The sequence below is a fragment of the Marmota marmota genome, unplaced genomic scaffold (genome assembly GCF_001458135.2).
Source record: "Marmota marmota marmota unplaced genomic scaffold, marMar, whole genome shotgun sequence".
NCBI classification, from domain to species: Eukaryota; Metazoa; Chordata; class Mammalia; order Rodentia; family Sciuridae; genus Marmota; species Marmota marmota.
The window spans coordinates 2,323,901-2,341,143 of record NW_026000327.1 but is presented as its reverse complement, the minus strand read 5'-3'; the positions used below and the strand labels follow the sequence as shown (position 1 = coordinate 2,341,143).

The 17,243-nt window shown below is 51.1% G+C and overlaps 1 protein-coding gene across 7 annotated transcripts in view; it reads left to right on the top strand.

Annotated features, from left to right (window-relative positions):
- The window catches only part of Sts (steroid sulfatase), a 183,742-nt gene that overhangs the window by 53,774 nt on the left and 112,725 nt on the right, over nucleotides 1-17,243 (top strand). For all 7 annotated transcript variants that reach the window (XM_048797393.1, XM_048797389.1, XM_015505243.2 and 4 more), the window contains 2 exons: nucleotides 1,952-2,375; nucleotides 10,197-10,333. In XM_048797393.1, the coding sequence (XP_048653350.1) occupies nucleotides 1,952-2,375; nucleotides 10,197-10,333 (561 nt within the window). The remainder of the gene's footprint in view (nucleotides 1-1,951; nucleotides 2,376-10,196; nucleotides 10,334-17,243) is intronic.

Genomic DNA, 17,243 nt, shown 5'->3' with positions numbered 1-17,243 from the left:
TGGATGGATGGGTGGATGGGTGGATGGATGGATGGATGGAATAGATGGATGGATGGATGGATGGGTGGATGGATGGATGGATGGATAGATGGATGGATGATAGATGGATAGATGGATAATAGATGCATAGATGGATGGATGGATAGATATGGTGGACACACAGAGTAGATAGAGAATGGATGGATGGATAGATATAGTGTGCATAGAGCAGGTAGAAAATGGATTGATGAATAAAGGGATGGATGGACAGAGTACATGGGTAAAGTGGATAGAGAAATATAGAATGAACAACGGATAGACACATATATCTAGTGGATGGACAGAGGGGATACGTTGTAGATGGATGGATAGATAGAGTGGATCGATAGAGAGATAGAGAATTGCTGGGAGGATGGAAAGATAAACAGGTATGGTGGATGCATAGAATAGATAGAGGATGGATGGATGGATGGACAAACAGACACATACATATAAATAGTGCATGGATAAAAGATAGACAGATAGATGAGATGGATGGATTAGATAGATAGGGTAGAGTAGACAGGATGGATGGATGGATGAATGGGTGGGTGGATGGATGGATGGATGGATGGATGGATGGATGGATGGACAGATGGACGGATGGATGGATGGATGGATAGGTGGATGGGTAGATGGATGGGTGGGTGAGTGGATGGATGGGTGAGTGGATGGGTGGATGGATGGATGGATGGATGGGTGGATGGGTGGGTGGATGGATGAGTGGATGGGTGGGTGGTTGGACGGACAGATACAATAGTGCATAGATGATTGATAGAAAGATAGATAGATAGGGATGGGTTAGATAGGATTGAGTAGTTAGAAAATAGATAGAGTGGATGGAAGAGGAGATAGAAAATGTGCGGATGGATGGACGTACAGAAAGGTAATGCACACCTACAGTGGGTGGACAGAGTGGATAGACGGATGATACGGATAGAGTGAATGGGAGAAGTAGACGGGCGGGTGGGTAGATAATGATAAATGGATGGGCGGGCAGACGGAAGGAAGAATGGATAGAGGGATGAAACATGAATGAGCCAGTGATCAGTAGGTAGATGATGGATAATATGGCGGCGGAGAGAGTCATGGCAGATGATAGACAAACAGCTGGACATGCACAGAGGATGCTTACAAACCTACACGTACGCACCGTCCTATCATATTTTCAGTTCTGGGAGACGGTCCCATCCACCTGAGTGATGTCCCCTTGTGCTTACTGATTGGTTTTAAGCTGCTCACCTGATGAATCCCAGATGGTGTAGCCAGGCGCGGTAGGGCACACCTGTGATCCCAGCGGCTCAGGAGGCTGAGGCAGGAGGATCGCAAGTTCAAAGCCAGCCTCAGCCACTTAGCGAGGCCCTAAGCCGCTCAGCACGACTCTGTCTCTAAATAAAATATAAAAAAGGCTGGGGATGGGGCTCAGTGGTTAAGTGCCCCTGGTACCAGAAAAAAAAAAAAAAATCCCTATTATCTTTCTCCCTGCCCCCCACCTCATTTGGTGACACGATTAATACTTTATAAAAACGTTTTGAAATGATTGCTGAGCCACTGGGTGTGACTTCCTCGTGCCCCTGGGGGTCGCTTTAGAGTCAGGGTTCATTTCCCCATTTAATACCCAAAGAACTCGAGTTTGGGTCCTCAGATTTGTTCTTATGGCACGGTTTGCCCCCAGGTCTGGGGAGGACCCCGGAAGGTTCTGTGGCTGCTCTTTGGTTTCTGTGCTTGTGGGTAGTTTGCTGGTTTGAATCTCCAGGTCCCTTCTCCTCTGGGGGGTGGGGGGGTGCGTGGATCCGACACGCCCGGGACTCAAGTTGTCCCCGNATCCCCAGCATCGAAAAAACAACGACAAAGATCTACCTAAATTCACCCATTATCACTCCTTTCTCATTGTGTGGTCATAAAGGCTACGGGTGCCTAGGCGGTTTCTCAGGGAAGTGGCACCTCGGCATGAACTGTCACAACAAGAGCGACTTCTGCCACCACCCCTTGCGTCACGGCTTCGACGAGTTCTTTGGGATCCCCACGACCAACCTCAGGGACTGCCAGCCGGGGGAGGGCACGGTCTTCGCCTCGGCCCACCGCTGGCTGGTGTTCGTCCCGCTGCAGGTCATCGGGCTGGCCGTGCTGACCCTGGGGGCGCTGCGCTGCCTGGGGTTGCTGCGGGTGCCCCCGGGCGTCTTCCTCGGCCTCCTGCTCCTGGTGGCCCTCCTGCTCCTCCTGCTCGTCTGCTTCCTGAACTTCTTCAGGCCGCTCAACTGCTTCCTGATGAGGAACTACGACGTCACGCAGCAGCCGCTGTCCTTCGACAACCTCACCCAGAGGCTCACGGCCGAGGCCACCAGCTTCATACGACGGTGGGTGTCCCCTGTGCGCCTGGGGATCCCCGGGGAGAGGAAGCCCTTGGCTTGATCCAAGAAGGGAGGAAGGTTCTCTAGACCCATGTCCCGTCCACGCCCAGTGGGTTCCTCTGGCCGGGTCTCTGCAGGGGGACGCAGGACCCACAGGCTGTGCCTTGAGGGGACTTCCCCTCTGGAGGACCCCCTCGAGCAGGTGACCAAAGGCCCCGGGAGTCACCTCGGGGTCCACTGAGATGTGCACAATGACAGGCGATGACCTTGGGGTCTAAACAGATGGAAAGGTCCAGAATATCTTAGGCTGATCTTCGAACCAAGAATCTCCATGAATTATCTGCGTGACGTGTGCAATGCTTTGGGGCCTGGGGGATCCCATTTGGTCCGTGGTCTTGGATATTTGGGACTTAATTGTGAAACACACTTTTAAAAAATTCTTCTAAATTTCTTCTAATTATATAAGACAGTACAGTGAACTTTGATACATCCCATATAATGGAGCATGACTTCTCCTTCTTCTGGTTGTACATGGTGTAGACTCACACTGGTCATGGAGTCGTATATATGCACATAAGATAATAATGTTGGATTCATCTACTGTCCTTCCTACCCCATACCCCTTCCCTCACTTTCGCTCCCCTCTGCTTATCCAGAATATCTTGATTCTTCCCTAGTGCAGCCCCCATTGTGAATTAATATCCACATATCAGAGAAAACAGTTGGCTTTTGTTTTGGGGGGAGATTGGCTTATTTGACATAGCATGATAGTCTCCAGCCCCATCCATTCACCAGCAAATGCCATGATTTCATTCTTCTTCAAGGCTGAGTAATATTCCATTGTGTATATGTACCACATTTTCTTTTTTTTTTCTTTTCTTTTTTTAAAAACAGAGAGAGAGAGAGAGAGAATTTTAATATTTTATTTTTTAGTTTTCGGCGGACACAACATCTTTGTTTGTATGTGGTGCAGAGGATCGAACCCGGGCTGCACGCATGCCAGGCGAGCACGCTACCGCTTGAGCCACATCCCCAGCCCCCACATTTTCTTTGTCCATTCACCTGTTGAAGGGCACCTAGGTTGGCTCCACAGCTTAGCTGTTGTGAATTGAGCTGCTATAAACATGGATGTGGCTGCATCCTTTAACGCAGCTCTGAGAGAGACGTGCTCATGACTTGGTGGTCTTCTGTGGTCTGAGCCGGGTTCGTGGGCTCTGGAGATCCAGCCGGTGGAGGCTCAGTCCTTGGTCTGGCAGAGTAGAGGTGGTTGGCCCTTTAAGAGGCGGGGCCTACCAGGAGGTCATTATTTCAAGGGGGACATCACTCCCGGAAGGGATTGGTCGGCTGCAAATAGCTGGGCATCTTTCTATGAGTCTGCATTTCCCAGCAATGTCTCAGAAATATCCATCTCTCGTGCAAGGACGGTCCCTAAGTGGCCCTTGGATTCTGTGGCCAATCCTTTATGAGACCAAGTTGTCTTTACAGAAGTGACTTAATCACTTGATCGTGTGAATCTGGGGCATCATAGCAAGACATTGTCGTGGTCTCTCAGTGCAAGAGTTTGGAAGAGAATCAAAAATGTTTTCAATTATCATAACGATTCTGAAGCCTGACCCGATTATTGGGATTCTATTGAGATTTTCTGCAATTTTCTCCCAGAACCAGAGGTTTTAGAAGTTTCAACAACACCGGGCTTGGAGGTTACGGTTACTGAGTTATAATGAAAGGGATTTTTTTTCTCTGTCTCTTGGAAATAAATGGTTCTCGTGTACATGACTCTTATTCACACGGCTGGTATTAGGGAAAAAACTAGCATTTTTAGGCCGTGATGTTGTTGACAAAAAGATGCTTCCGACTTGCATGGTCTGAACATGCAAAGACTGAAAGCAACGAGGTGGAAATCACACTTGGATGAAATGGCCCTCTTGTGTTTTACCAGTTACCTGATTCGACAGAGATGTCAAGCAAGAGTCCCGAGAGATTTACCTCCAGATAGTGCCAAAGCGTCACAGCAAGTGTTCACACGGCATCTTTTTCCCCAAAGATGTGAGACACAGGTGCCTTTGAATTCAAAATTGCCCAACTGAAGCCCAGCACAGTGCCACACGCCTGTCATCCCAGCAGCTCGGGAGGCTGAGGCAGGAGGATGGCGAGTTCCAAGCCAGCCTCCGCCAAAGGGAGGCCCTAAGCAACTCAGGGAGACCCTGTCTCTAAATAAAATGCCAAAGAGGGCTGGGGACGGGGCTCAGTGGCCGAGCGCCCCTGAGTTCAGTCCCCGGTACCAAGAAAAAAAAAAAGAAATCTTATTTAGATGTGTTCAAAGTTTTAAAAACTTGTGTGTGTGTGTGTGTGTGTGTGTGTGTGTGCCTGGCTCCCAGCGCATCATACATCAGAGATGTCGTAAGAAGCTCTTATTTATAAACGTCACCGTGCATGCCGTGTTGCTGGCGGGATTTCTGTGCACGGCGAGCTGCAGATCGGGGAGCGGGAGTGACAGCCCTCGGGGCCAAGACGCTTCACGGCTGTGACATGCCCGTAAATGAGGTCGGCCGCGTCAAAGCCGGAACGTGCCCCGGGATCCAAGGCACCTATTTCCGAGGCAGGAAAGTGATGGTTTGGCCTAGGGAGCTGTCCTCTCCCCTCCTTTTCTCCCTGAGGGATGAATTGGGGTGGAGGGTGCTTCTGTTCTCAGAGGGCTGCACAATTAGATGAGGGGTGACCCCGGAGCCGGCTCCTCCTCCGTGCCCTCTAGTTAGCAGGAGGTCCACGTCACCGCTGCAGAGAGGAGGGAGCCGCAGGGTTAGAGAAGGGACCCAGCCCTCCTCGTGCGTCCGGAGTCCTGTCTCAAAGCTCTGGTCTCGGTGCCGTGCGCCGCGAATCCCACTCAGGTGCATGACCAGACGTGCAGGGACCAGCCCCTGGGTGGTGGCTGCCAGGTGTGCCATGAGGCACCGAGGACGTTCACATTGTCCTTGTGTGTGTCCTGCACACCCATGTCCTCTGCTCTCTCTCGGGCAGGTTTACTGACAGGCACAGTCAGCGTTAACCGGCAGGGAGCTGAGGCGTTGCACGGGGCCCAGGGCCTTGGCTCCAAGCACCAGGGTCTGCACCCAATGCCTGAGTAACCAAGGGAAGAGAAGGTAGCTGTGTCTTGTAACTGTGTCACCAACTAGACCTCTGTGCCCTTTTCTCAGTCTACCCATCACTATGAGGGTCTATCTTGCAAAAGAGAAATGATCTAATTTTTTGTGTGTGTGTGTGTGACCAGGGATTGAACTCAGGGGCACTCAATCATGGAGCCCCGTCCCCAGCCCTGTTTTGTGTTTTATTCAGAGACAGGGTCTCCCTGAGTTGCTTAGGGCCTCCCTTTGGCTGAGGCTGGCTTTGAATTCATGATCCTCCTGCCTCAGCCTCCCCATCAGCTGGGATGACGGGCGTGCGCCACGGAGCCCGGCAAAAGATCTGTTCGTAAGGCAGCCAAGTGATGAGATGGGACACCGAGTTCCAAGTCGGCCTCCCCGAGGGACAGGTGTTAGGAATATTTATGGGGTGAAGAAACAGGTTTGGGAAAAAGTGTGGGAGATAAGGGAATGGAGTATCCGGGGGTGCGTGATCAGACTTCATGGTTGTTCACGGACGGCATGCTCAACACATGGTACAGGTAGCACCCTGGGTCCAACCTCCAGGACTGCAAAAGGGAAAGCAAAATCATCTTGCTAAATTCACCATCACCCTGCCACAGGATAACCTTTAGAAGAGCCAGAGACTCCTGCATGACCAAGGGAAATGTCAACCCGCACACGGAAACCGGCACAATTAAATAGCCCTTATCTGACCTGCTTTGACCATTAGCATTTGGGAATCCGGATTTTTTTTTTTTTTTTAAGATTGGTGGAGTGTAGCTTTCAGTCCCCTGATGTCCCAAAAAGCAGCTATTGGACCCCAGCGCAGGTCCAGCTGAAGAGCTGATGATTGCATCTGGTTTGAGATGGAGCAAACCCCGCGGCGTCCCTGAGAAACCACCTAGGCACCCGTAGCCTTTATGACCACACAATGAGAAAGGAGTGATAATGGGTGAATTTAGGTAGATCTTTGTCGTTGTTTTTTCGATGCTGGGGATTGAACCCAGAGGCACTCTACTATGACCTACACCCCCTGCCATTTTTAAATTTTTTTTTATTTTGAGACAAGGTCTTGCTAAGTTGCTGAGGCTGGCCTCCAACTTGTGATCCTCCGGCCTGAGCCTCCCGAATAGCTGGGATATCAGGCGTGTGCCACCGCACCTGGCTTAACTTGATGATTGTATTCACAAAGCAGTGTCTTCTTTAGTTCAAGTCAAGATTGAATTTCTAAAAGGTGTCATCATGTGTGTGGGTGGAACAAGAATCACGTTTTAAGTCCTGTCGCCCGAAAGGGAGACAAACCTCGGTTACTCTGCTTTGTGAAAAGCCAGCTTTGCCCTCTAAATTCACCTGAAAGGGGGGCCTTCTTGCTGAGGATAATCATGAACATTTCAGAAATTACTCTGACCCATTCCTAAAAAAAAATACATGCATGCTCACCGTGAAGGATGAGCCCCCAAGAACAGGGCTGGCTTTGAGAGGCCGTTATTCAAAGTCAGGTAGATGCTGATTCTTCTCAGTTGAGCTCAATCAAGGCTAATTCTGGTGCTTCCTAAATGGGTCCTTTAGCAAATCCCAAACTTGCAAATGACGTTTTTAACAGATCTGCTTCCCGTCTGCATCCCCCTAGAGTATTCCCCTAGAAGGAGAGAAGTTCCTCCTTCTCGCCTATTTTTTTAATTTTTTTGTTACTAGGGATTGAACTCAGGGACACTCAATCCCTGAGCCCCATCCCCAGCTGAACTGAAGACAGTGTCCCCTTAGGGTCCAGTGGGGGGGTTCGTTGCAGGATCTGTCCCAGATCCAAAGTCCACGGACGCTCAGGTGCCTGACCTCAAATGGCCTGGTGCTGGTGTGTAAGCGACGCTCGTCTTCTTATGTATCTCAACCGTCTCCCCATGGCTTATAACACCTAGGGCCACGCCAACGCACACTTGTTAGTGTTATTGAGGGATTAATGACAAAGAGCAAGATCTGTACATGCTCCGCACAGAGACTCTTCTTCTTCTCCCCGAGTGCATGCATCTGGCCCGAGGTTGGTTGAATCTGTGGGTGCAGAGCCCCCGGATACAGCAGGCCTCCAGTGGACACTTATGGAAGGATGGTCTCCGTGCGCCATATTGGATCATGGAGGTGCATGGAATTCCTCACTTACCGTGGCATAAGCGCGAACCGCTACCCTTTGCAGGAGTGGCCACGTGACTCCAGAGAGTGGCCTTTGGTGCCCTCGGTTTCCTGGTTCCTACCCGACTGTGGTCACCAGCCGCGGGGTGTGCAGAAGGAACCCCAGGTGACCCTGTGTGCATTGGCTTGGTGCTGTGCACTGTCGCGGGTTGGAACAGCGGGTGGAAAGACAAAGGCACAGCCTTCAGATGAGGGATGTCCTCGAATCTGCAAGAAGCATCCTTAGTGTCAGAGGGAAATCACAACAAAACCAAGAAGTCCTCCATGCGTCAGCCTTCCTCCTGCCCAGACTCTCAAGTCCTGCCTCCCCCAGGACGTAAATCTTCCCATTCTGAGATGGAAATGGTCCCCCCGATGACGCCGCCGGGAAGCTGCTGAGCCGCCTTCTGCATTCTTAACAAAAGGAGGGCAGGCGTGGAGCCGCCCCAAGCTCTATCTTTCCCGCCCAGGGAGCAAGACAGCCGCCGTAAATTTCCCCCACCGTTGTTCACTGAAGTGGCTCAGTTAATCAAAAATCAGTTCAGCCGTTATCGAGGGTCTCCCTCCCACCTGCTCACAGACGGGTGTCCAGTGCTCAAGGTCGTAGGCCTTCCCAAAGGACGCTCCTTCCCCGTTGGCAAGAAGGGACCCGCCGATCATTTTGCAGAGAGAGGTGAAGCTGGAGGCCGCGAAGGCACGGCCAGCGCTCTTCTCAGAGGTCAGCTCAATGTCAACAAGAGGCGAGTCCACGTCAAGAAGCCCCGAGGCTCATTTGTCCCTTTCAGCCAACCCTGTTGCCAAGCCCCCGACCTCGGCCCGGTAACCTTTGCTCGGGGTCATGGCAGCAAGGGCCACCGGTCAGCGGGCGAGGCTTGAAGGTGTTGTCGCCCATTCAAAGGAAGTCAGTTTAGCTGCCCTGCTAACGAAGGGACACTTTTGCAAAGTCGTTCATGTCCCCAGATGAAAGGAAAGGTCGGGATCCACTCAAGGAATGTTCTGTCTGATCTCAATATCGATGGTCAGCGGTTTATTTCTGGGAAATACGTTCTGGAGCATAAGAGGGGCAAGATGGTGCCCCCCGGAGCTGGGTGGGTGCTGGGAGGGTGTGGCCAGACGCAGTGGGTAACTCAAGGTGCTGTCTTCACTGGGTACTAAGGTGTGTGAGAGTGTGTGTGTGCACGCACGTGCGTACAGTGGGTGTGAGCATGGATAGATCGACAGGTAGACATGTAAATAAATATGCATATAAATACGTCAAGATGTGAGTAGAGATAAACACACACACATATTTAATATATATATTACCCTCTCCAAAGTGAAGATGGCCTGCAAGATGAGTATTTCAAAGTGAATGCTTTTTCCGCGATGTCCAAGTTCATGTTAATTGCCATATAGAAAAGGAAGAGTAAAATAAATCAACCCAAACTTCATCTCTCCCTGATCACACCGTACCTGCAGCACCTCTATGTCCACACGTCATGCCACCAAAATGCCTGGAAGAACAACTTACAGGAGGAAAGATATTCCTTGCCTCACTGTTTCAGAGAATTTGATCCATTGTTGGCTGGTTTCACGGCTCTAGGTCCAAGGGGAGCAGAACAAAATGGCGGCAGGGCCTGGAGGAGGAGAGCAGCTGAGGACAGGGCACCAGGGAGCAGAGAGACAGAGAGAGAGGCAAGAGGGAGCCAGGGACACACATAGTCCCCAAGGCCTCCCCTACCTCCGGCATGCCCCACGGCCCAGTAGTAGTCCATTCATGTTATTAATCCACCAAGTGGATTAATCCACTGATGACGTCATAGCCCCGGTGATCCAATTGTACCACCTCTGAACAGTGCTGCAGAGCCGAGATTTGGGGGGACCCTGCTGATGCAAACCAGAACAGGGCTCAGGTCTCAACGATGTCATCCTTCTTGTTGCCGTGGAGGGTCACAGTGGGCTGCTTCCCGGGGACCCTGCAGAGACTGGCCTGTCCTCCGATGGAAGGGCCCACATCAGGCAATGACACTGTGGACGTTTGTGCGTTTCCAAATGGCGTCCCTGAATGCTAAGCTGGTCCTAATCAGAATGATGGGGGATGTCCTCGAATCTGCAAGAAGCATCCTTAGTGTCAGAGGGAAATCACAACAAAACCAAGAAGTCCTCCATGCGTCAGCCTTCCTCCTGCCCAGACTCTCAAGTCCTGCCTCCCCCAGGACGTAAATCTTCCCATTCTGAGATGGAAATGGTCCCCCCGATGACGCCGCCGGGAAGCTGCTGAGCCGCCTTCTGCATTCTTAACAAAAGGAGGGCAGGCGTGGAGCCGCCCCAAGCTCTATCTTTCCCGCCCAGGGAGCAAGACAGCCGCCGTAAATTTCCCCCACCGTTGTTCACTGAAGTGGCTCAGTTAATCAAAAATCAGTTCAGCCGTTATCGAGGGTCTCCCTCCCACCTGCTCACAGACGGGTGTCCAGTGCTCAAGGTCGTAGGCCTTCCCAAAGGACGCTCCTTCCNCTCTCTCTCTCTCTCTCTCTCTCTCTCTCTCTCTCTCTCTCTCTCTCAGGCACGCCGAGACTCCATTCCTGCTCTTCCTGTCGTTCATCCATGTGCACACGGCCCACTTCTCCTCCAGAGAGTTCGCCAGAAAGAGTCGGCACGGCCCTTACGGGGACAGCGTGGAGGAGATGGACTGGAGCGTGGGTACGTGCGCCTCCGCGGCCGCCTCCCTCTTCTCCTTTGTCAATTTCTCCGTCACCCGGACGCCATGGGTGACCAGGCATTTGTATCTCTTTTCAAAAAAGAAGCCAGGAAGACTGTCTCGTTCAGACTTAGATCAAAAATGCATGCCTCAAACTGGGTTCAGTGGCGCACACCTGGAATCCCAGCAGCTCGGGAGGCCGAGGCAGGAGGATCGGGAGTTCAAAGCCAGCCTCAGCCACTTAACGAGGCCCTGAAAAATTCAGTGAGGCTCTGCCTCTAAATAAAACATGAAAAGGGCCGGGGATGTGGCTCCGTGGGTAAGCACCCCTGGGCTCAACACCCAGTACCCAAAATAATGTATGTCCTCCAGGCCCATAAAGGATCCTGACTGTACCGTCGTCATCTTGCTCACCTGAGCAATCTTGATTTGTTCCATGGGGATTAGGGAAGGCCACGGTATGTGGATTTTGCAGAGGAATACGCGATCACAGGGCGCGGGATTCTGTCTTGCATCCCAGTCGTCTCTGGCAACCACACCCACGCTCCAGTGTCCTCTATTTTTCCTGCCTCCCATGATGAACCTGGGCGATGTCTAAAATCTTCTGGGTCTTTTGTTTGTCCACTCTGAAGAATTCGGAGTAGGCAGGTGGTAGCTTCCTCCTCCAGCCGAGAGAACAGATGATTCAGCAAAAGAACAGGGGCGAGCAGCAATGATACATGCTCAGCTGGGAAAAGATGGTTGTGCATAAAGAACAGGATGACTCCGCAAAAGAACAGGAGTGGCACCAATGGTAAGTTGGGAAAAAAAAAAAAATAGGAAATGAGGACATTATCTCCGTGGAGCTTTTGTCTTACTCACAGGGTTGCTCTACTACTAGGTTTCATTTTTTTTTTTCTTCTTCTTCTCTGGATGATTTGGAGAGTGTTTTTCCCTCTGAGATCTGTTGCAGGCTCTGATGGAAGAGGTAATTGGGTTTTCTCTTGTTTGAACAAAAGATAAATTTCTCTGTGTGTCCCGTTCATCTGGGTGTTTTGAGAGCACGTTTAGGTTTGTCAGAAGGGCCTTTCTTCCTCACTCACGAGACTCCTGCAGATTCTGAGATGTTCTGCCATAAAGCACGGGGAAGGCGGTTTCTTAAAAAGAAATATTTTTTTCTGGGCAGAGGAAAGCTGACGCAGGATCGGTGAGCTACCGAGGACCCAGGGGAGCGGCTCGCGGGGATTTGTGTTGTTTTTTAAATCATCCTACCTATGTGTCTTATTGAAACATGCTAAAAAGGAAGGTTTAGACAATCGTCTTTTTTTTATTTGTTCTAATTAGGGACACAGGACAGTGGACTGCACTTGGACACGTCCTACATAGATGGAGTGTCACTTCTCCTCCTTCTGGTTGGACGTGGTGTAGCATCACCCTGGTCCTGTGGTCACACATGCACACAGGGTCATAATGTCCCATTCATTCCACTGTCCTCCCTGCCCCACACCCTCCCATCCCTTCACTCCCCTCTGCCTGATCCGAAGCACCTCAGTTCTTCCCTAGACCCTCCCCCTTATTGGGAATTAGCATCCGCAGATCAGAGAACACAGTGTCAGCCTTTGATGTTTTGGGGACTGGTTTAGGTCACTTTGCATGTCAGTTAGTTTCCAGTTCCATCCGTTTACCTGGAGGGTGAAAGTCCATCAGGTTTTATTGCAAAAAATGTGAGGGCGCTACAGCGGCGACCTTCTCCCCCCCCCCCCGGGTCTCGCGGACCTGGAAGGCGCGTGTATAACCAAGAAGTCTCATTATGTCATTGTCCCTGGGGTCAGTTCCTCCCTGGGACCTGGACTTGGTTGCTGTGTTCTTAGCTGCGTGTGTGGTTGTCGTATCCGGAGAAAGGCTGGCCACACGGATAGAGCCCAGGGGTTTGGAAAGGGGCCTACAGGGGAGACCAGCCTCCCGGGTGGTGGTACCTCTGTGCACATTCCAGGGGTGCTCCACAGCTGTGTGTGGAGTCACAGTGACTGGGGACAGCCTGCCCTGCGCCTGGCCCTGGATTCTGCACACATGTCCTTCCCTTTGGGCTGCTGGGGCCCCATGTCACGTTCTCATTACTCGGGTTCCTCGGGTAAGGCAGGGGAGGACTTGCAAAAGGTGAGGTGCACAGCCTCAGGTGACAGAATTCCTGATGCATCCTCCATGTTCACAGTCCGGTGTCCCCTCCTGAGCCTGAAGCCCACACCCCCTCTGCCCCTTCTGTCCACATCATAATAAAGACCGGGTCGTGGCTGGGCACGGTCAGCACAGAGTCTCAAGGAAAGGACTCCTTCCTTCATTAATCACGATTACGCGCTGCCACGCGGGTGCCTGGGCGTTGTGTGCAGGAGGGGACCACGGCGACGAGAAGCCGTTGGCCCCCCACAGAGATTGAAGAACCCTCCGGGACGTGGTGCAATGAGAACTCAGGGTGGAAAGACAGGAATGGCCCAAGCATGGCCCCAGGGCCTTCAGCCGGGCTGGCAGGCACAGGAGATGGGTGCAGCTGGCCACCCCCTGCGGCCGTGGAACCTGCGGGGCCGTCATGGTCATGGGACGTGGCCACGTCGGATTTCCAGTCCCAACTCATGGCATTGGGGTCGGGGGAGGGCATAAATGTGTAAGACCCCCAAGTGGGCACCAAGAAGGTCAGGGCCGTCCTCGGGGCCATTTGGACCGTGATGTCGGCGTGTTCATGGAGGACGGGGTGGGGGGTGGACGGAGCAGGTGGAAGGAGACCTCGGTTTTTCCAGGGCCGTCTCCTCTGCTGCGTGTACCATCCTGGTGCCCCCAGCTGCAGTGCGTTAAGCAGAATCTGCATTCAGTCAGCGTCCATTCCCAGCCTGGGGCTAGTACCGGAGCTTTGTGGAGGAGGACCGACAAATTGGGCAGGGTCAGACTCAGCGAGTTGTACGTGATTAAGAAGAGAACGCGAGCGGGTCAGGGTAGGTCAAGGCTAAAACGGACGTCTGCCTTTAAAGAAAGACTCTTATTGGGGAACAAAAGAAATCCCAACCACGGCTCAGGGTCCAGGTCAAATTTTTTGGTTTATTTGTTTTTGACTTTCGAGAGTCTCAGTTTCAGAGGACAGTGGTGAGTCTTTCTCATTAGCTAGAAAAAAAATTTAAAAAAAAAAAAAAAAAGAGACCTTCAAACTAGGTCCTGAGGTTCCCGGAGGCTTCGCGGGTTCAGGTGGTCAGTGCCTTGGAATCTGTGGCTTGGCCCCTGTTGGTGGTCATGTCTCAGGGTTGCTTTCCTTTGACTGCAACATCCTCTCTGCTCTGCTGAGGGCTGGGCAGTGCTACGTGCAGAGGCTCGGCACAGAAGAAAGGAAGGGGTGCATCCGTGACCATGCTCTGGGGAGACGGGGCGCTCTCAGTGCCTCTGGACTGCCCCTGACGCGTAGTCACACATGCACAGCAGACATGGCCATGCGTCCACCCCTCTGCAGGGGTGCAGAGTAAATCAGACGTTCTCCTTCATAAGAGCGCAGGATGGAGTCCAGGAATTATAAGAAATCTCTGTTTATGGAAAGCAGAGCTACGGTCTGAGTCCCTCCGATATACGGAATGATTTTATCCAGAGTTTGGCCACTGGACGGGGTGCTGCTGGGTTGCCCATTTTCAAATGCGGCCCTTCTAGGAGGATTGGAATAAAATAGTTATGAGAACTTAGGGTGCAGGGTGCAGCAAATAACCCCCCCCCCAGTTTATAGGTGCATTTATGTGTGCAAAATTGCCCTGGGTTAGGTTGCATGGGGAAAAGCGCTTTTTAGAATTTTATACACCAGGTGCATACTAGGTGCTCCATAAGTAACTTTTAAAAGTGAGATCCCGCTGGGCATGGTGGCATAGGCCTGTCATCCCAGCGGCTCAGGAGGCTGAGGCAGGAGGATCACAAGTTCAAAGCCAGCCTCAGCCACTTAGCAAGGCCCTAAGCAACTCAGTGAGACCCTGTCTCTAAATTTAAAAATAAGAAGGGCTGGGGACGGGGCTCAGTGACAAAGTGCCCCTGAGTTCGATCTCTAGTACCAAAAATTAAAGTGAAATTCTAGAGGACAGGTGCCTGATGCTTGCAAAGCCCCGTCCAGAGATTGCTAAGAGCATGGTCCTCAATGAGGCTGGGTGTCTTTCCCCCGTCTATGTAGATGACGGCCCGACCACGGGCTTAGATAAGACACCCTGCCAAAATGCCGAAGGCCACTGAGCACCCCATCACCCACAGTTTGTCTCCATCTAGATCTAGGATAAAAGCTGAGACGTCAACCTTCTCTCGCCTTCTTGCAAACCGCGAGGCCTCCACAAAGCCCGCGTTCTCTTGGTCAACCTTCTGTTCAGCTCGGAAGGTGGCCCGGACCTCAGGGCTGTGTGTCTCAATAAGTAACTTGCAATTCAGTGTGTGACCTTTCCGTCTTGAGTAAAGTTACAGAAAAGTGGAGACAGATGGAATTCGGGGGGGGGGGAGGCAGAGAAGTTCAAGGAGGGAGGATCAACTCGAGATGCATCAGAAAGGGGTAAATAAAGGGACAAATTAAATGCAGCCTGTATCGATTTTAGAAGGGTCGTGCATGATATTGGGGAAGCCGTGGCCGATTGAAGACAAACGGGTGAATTTGCAAGAAGGCGTAACCTATCAGGCTGTGTCTGACGTCAGGCTTTGCTTGCAGATGAGGATTTGGGTGTCGGTATCAGCAATGTGCCTGAATCTGTTTTCTGTTGCTATAAATGAAAGCCACAGACTGATTTATAAAGGATGAAGGTTTGCTAGGCACACGCCTGTCATCCCAGCAGCTCAGGAGGCTGAGGCTGGAGGATCACAGGTTGGAGGCCAGCCTCAGCAACATGGAGAGGGTGGGAGGGAAAGAGGGCAGATGGGAGCCGGTGCCTTGGCTGGCCATGGAAGAGAGACTCCAAAAGACCTTGCAAGGGGCGGTCCTGGTTCCCTGGATCTGTCGGATGATGGGTGGGAGGCAAGTTCTTTGTCTCGAGGAGATGGAAGATTCACGGGGAGCCTCCACTTGACAGAGAACCCCCAGCTCAGCCGTGCCCGGCCGTGCTGGGGTTGTTAGGACTGAGTAAATCCACTCACTTTCAGGGCAAGGTTGACGGCTGGGCGGGGAGAGGGCAGGCGCGATGGTGACCATCATGGCGAGGGAGATAGGCACATCATGCACCCCGCGTTCATCCACAGAGCCTCTTCCGCGGTAGTAGGCACGATGCGGAGTGAATTCTTAAATGTGCTGCCAATTTTCATTTTATTTAAACGTGGGCTTTGTGTCATTCCGGTAAAAATCGATCCATAAATCCACACGCCATCAGCTGCAGGGTAGACTGATGATAGAACGGGAAGCCCAGAGGAGAATATGGTGGAAATGTGAAGGTGACGTTTCAAGGCAGACAGCCAAGAATAGATGACATATTGAATAAGCTTTTGCTGCAGGGGAATAAGCCTGCCATGTCTGGCACTGTGCTAACGGTTTCCGTGCACTTAAAGATGGTGGTGAGGATGATGGTGGTGGTGATAGTGATGATAGAGATGACGGTGCTGCTGTTGATGGTGGTGGGGATGATGGGGATGGTGCTGACGATGATGATGGTGCTGGTGTTGATAATGATGATGATGATAATGGTGTTGATGGAGATGATGGTGGTAGTGATGATGACCACGGTGATTTTGATGGTGGTGGTGATGGTGATGGTGATGGTGATGGTGGGGATGTTGTTCATAATGATGGTGGCACTAGTGTTGATGGAGATGATGGTAGTGATGATGGTCATGGTGGTTTTGGTGGTCATGATGATGGTGGTGATGATGATGGTGGTGATGGTGATGGTGTGGATGGTTTCATGATGATGGTGGTGCTAGTGGTGATGGAGATGATGGTAGTGATAATGGTCATGGTGGTATTGATGGTGATGGTGATGGTGGTGATGATAGTGATGGTGGTGATGATAGTGGTGGTGGTGATGATAGTGATGGTGGTGATGATAGTGGTGGTGGTGGTGGTGGTGGTGGTGGTGACGGTGATGATGGTGGTGGTGACAATCATGGTGGTAGTGATGATGGTCATGGTCATGTTGATTCCGATGGTGGTGGTCATGGTGATGGTGATGGTGGTGGTAATGGTGGTGGTGGTGATGGAGGTGGTGAGGACGATGATGGTGGTAGTGAAGATGCTCATCAGAGACGTTAGTTTTATAGTGAACTGGCGTCTAGAAGACCATGAACCTTACCCCAAACATGAAAACAGCGTCTGGTGGTGTGTTGGGCTTCTCCCCGGCCCTGCCCGTCCTCTGGGCTCTGCGTCTCTTCCTCGTGGATCCTAGGAAACCTTTCCTGCCGGTTGAGTTTGGTCGGTGAGACTAACGCAGAAAACGTATCGGGGCGTATTTACCTGATTAACGGTTGAGTTAGTCTTTCTGTGCATAAAAACCACAGAATGAATAAATCAAAGCGAAAATCAATAGACGTGAGCACATGAAGTTGAAAATTTCTTGACGTCAGGAGAAAGGATCAATAATAATCTAGTTGAAAAAAAAAAGACAAAAATACGTGTTACATTAATCTAAAATACAAAGTCCCCAAGATTCCGAAAGAATTCCTACAAAACAAATGGTAAAAAAACCGAGTATCCTGAAGATGCATGGGTCGTACCCATTTTTTTATCAGTTCACAGTATATTTTCTAGCTTTCCATATTGTGGATTCTAGGGAAAAAAATGCTCAAATGATAAATGAAAAACAGCAACATTTAAAAAAAAAAAATCACATATGCCCTGTAACAATGGTTCCTAAAGAGATCGGAAATTTTTCTTGTATTTTTTTAAAGACTAATTAAACGACAAAGAGAAACAGAACAGGTCAGTCCCGCGGACCTTTCCGGAATTTTCCGTTC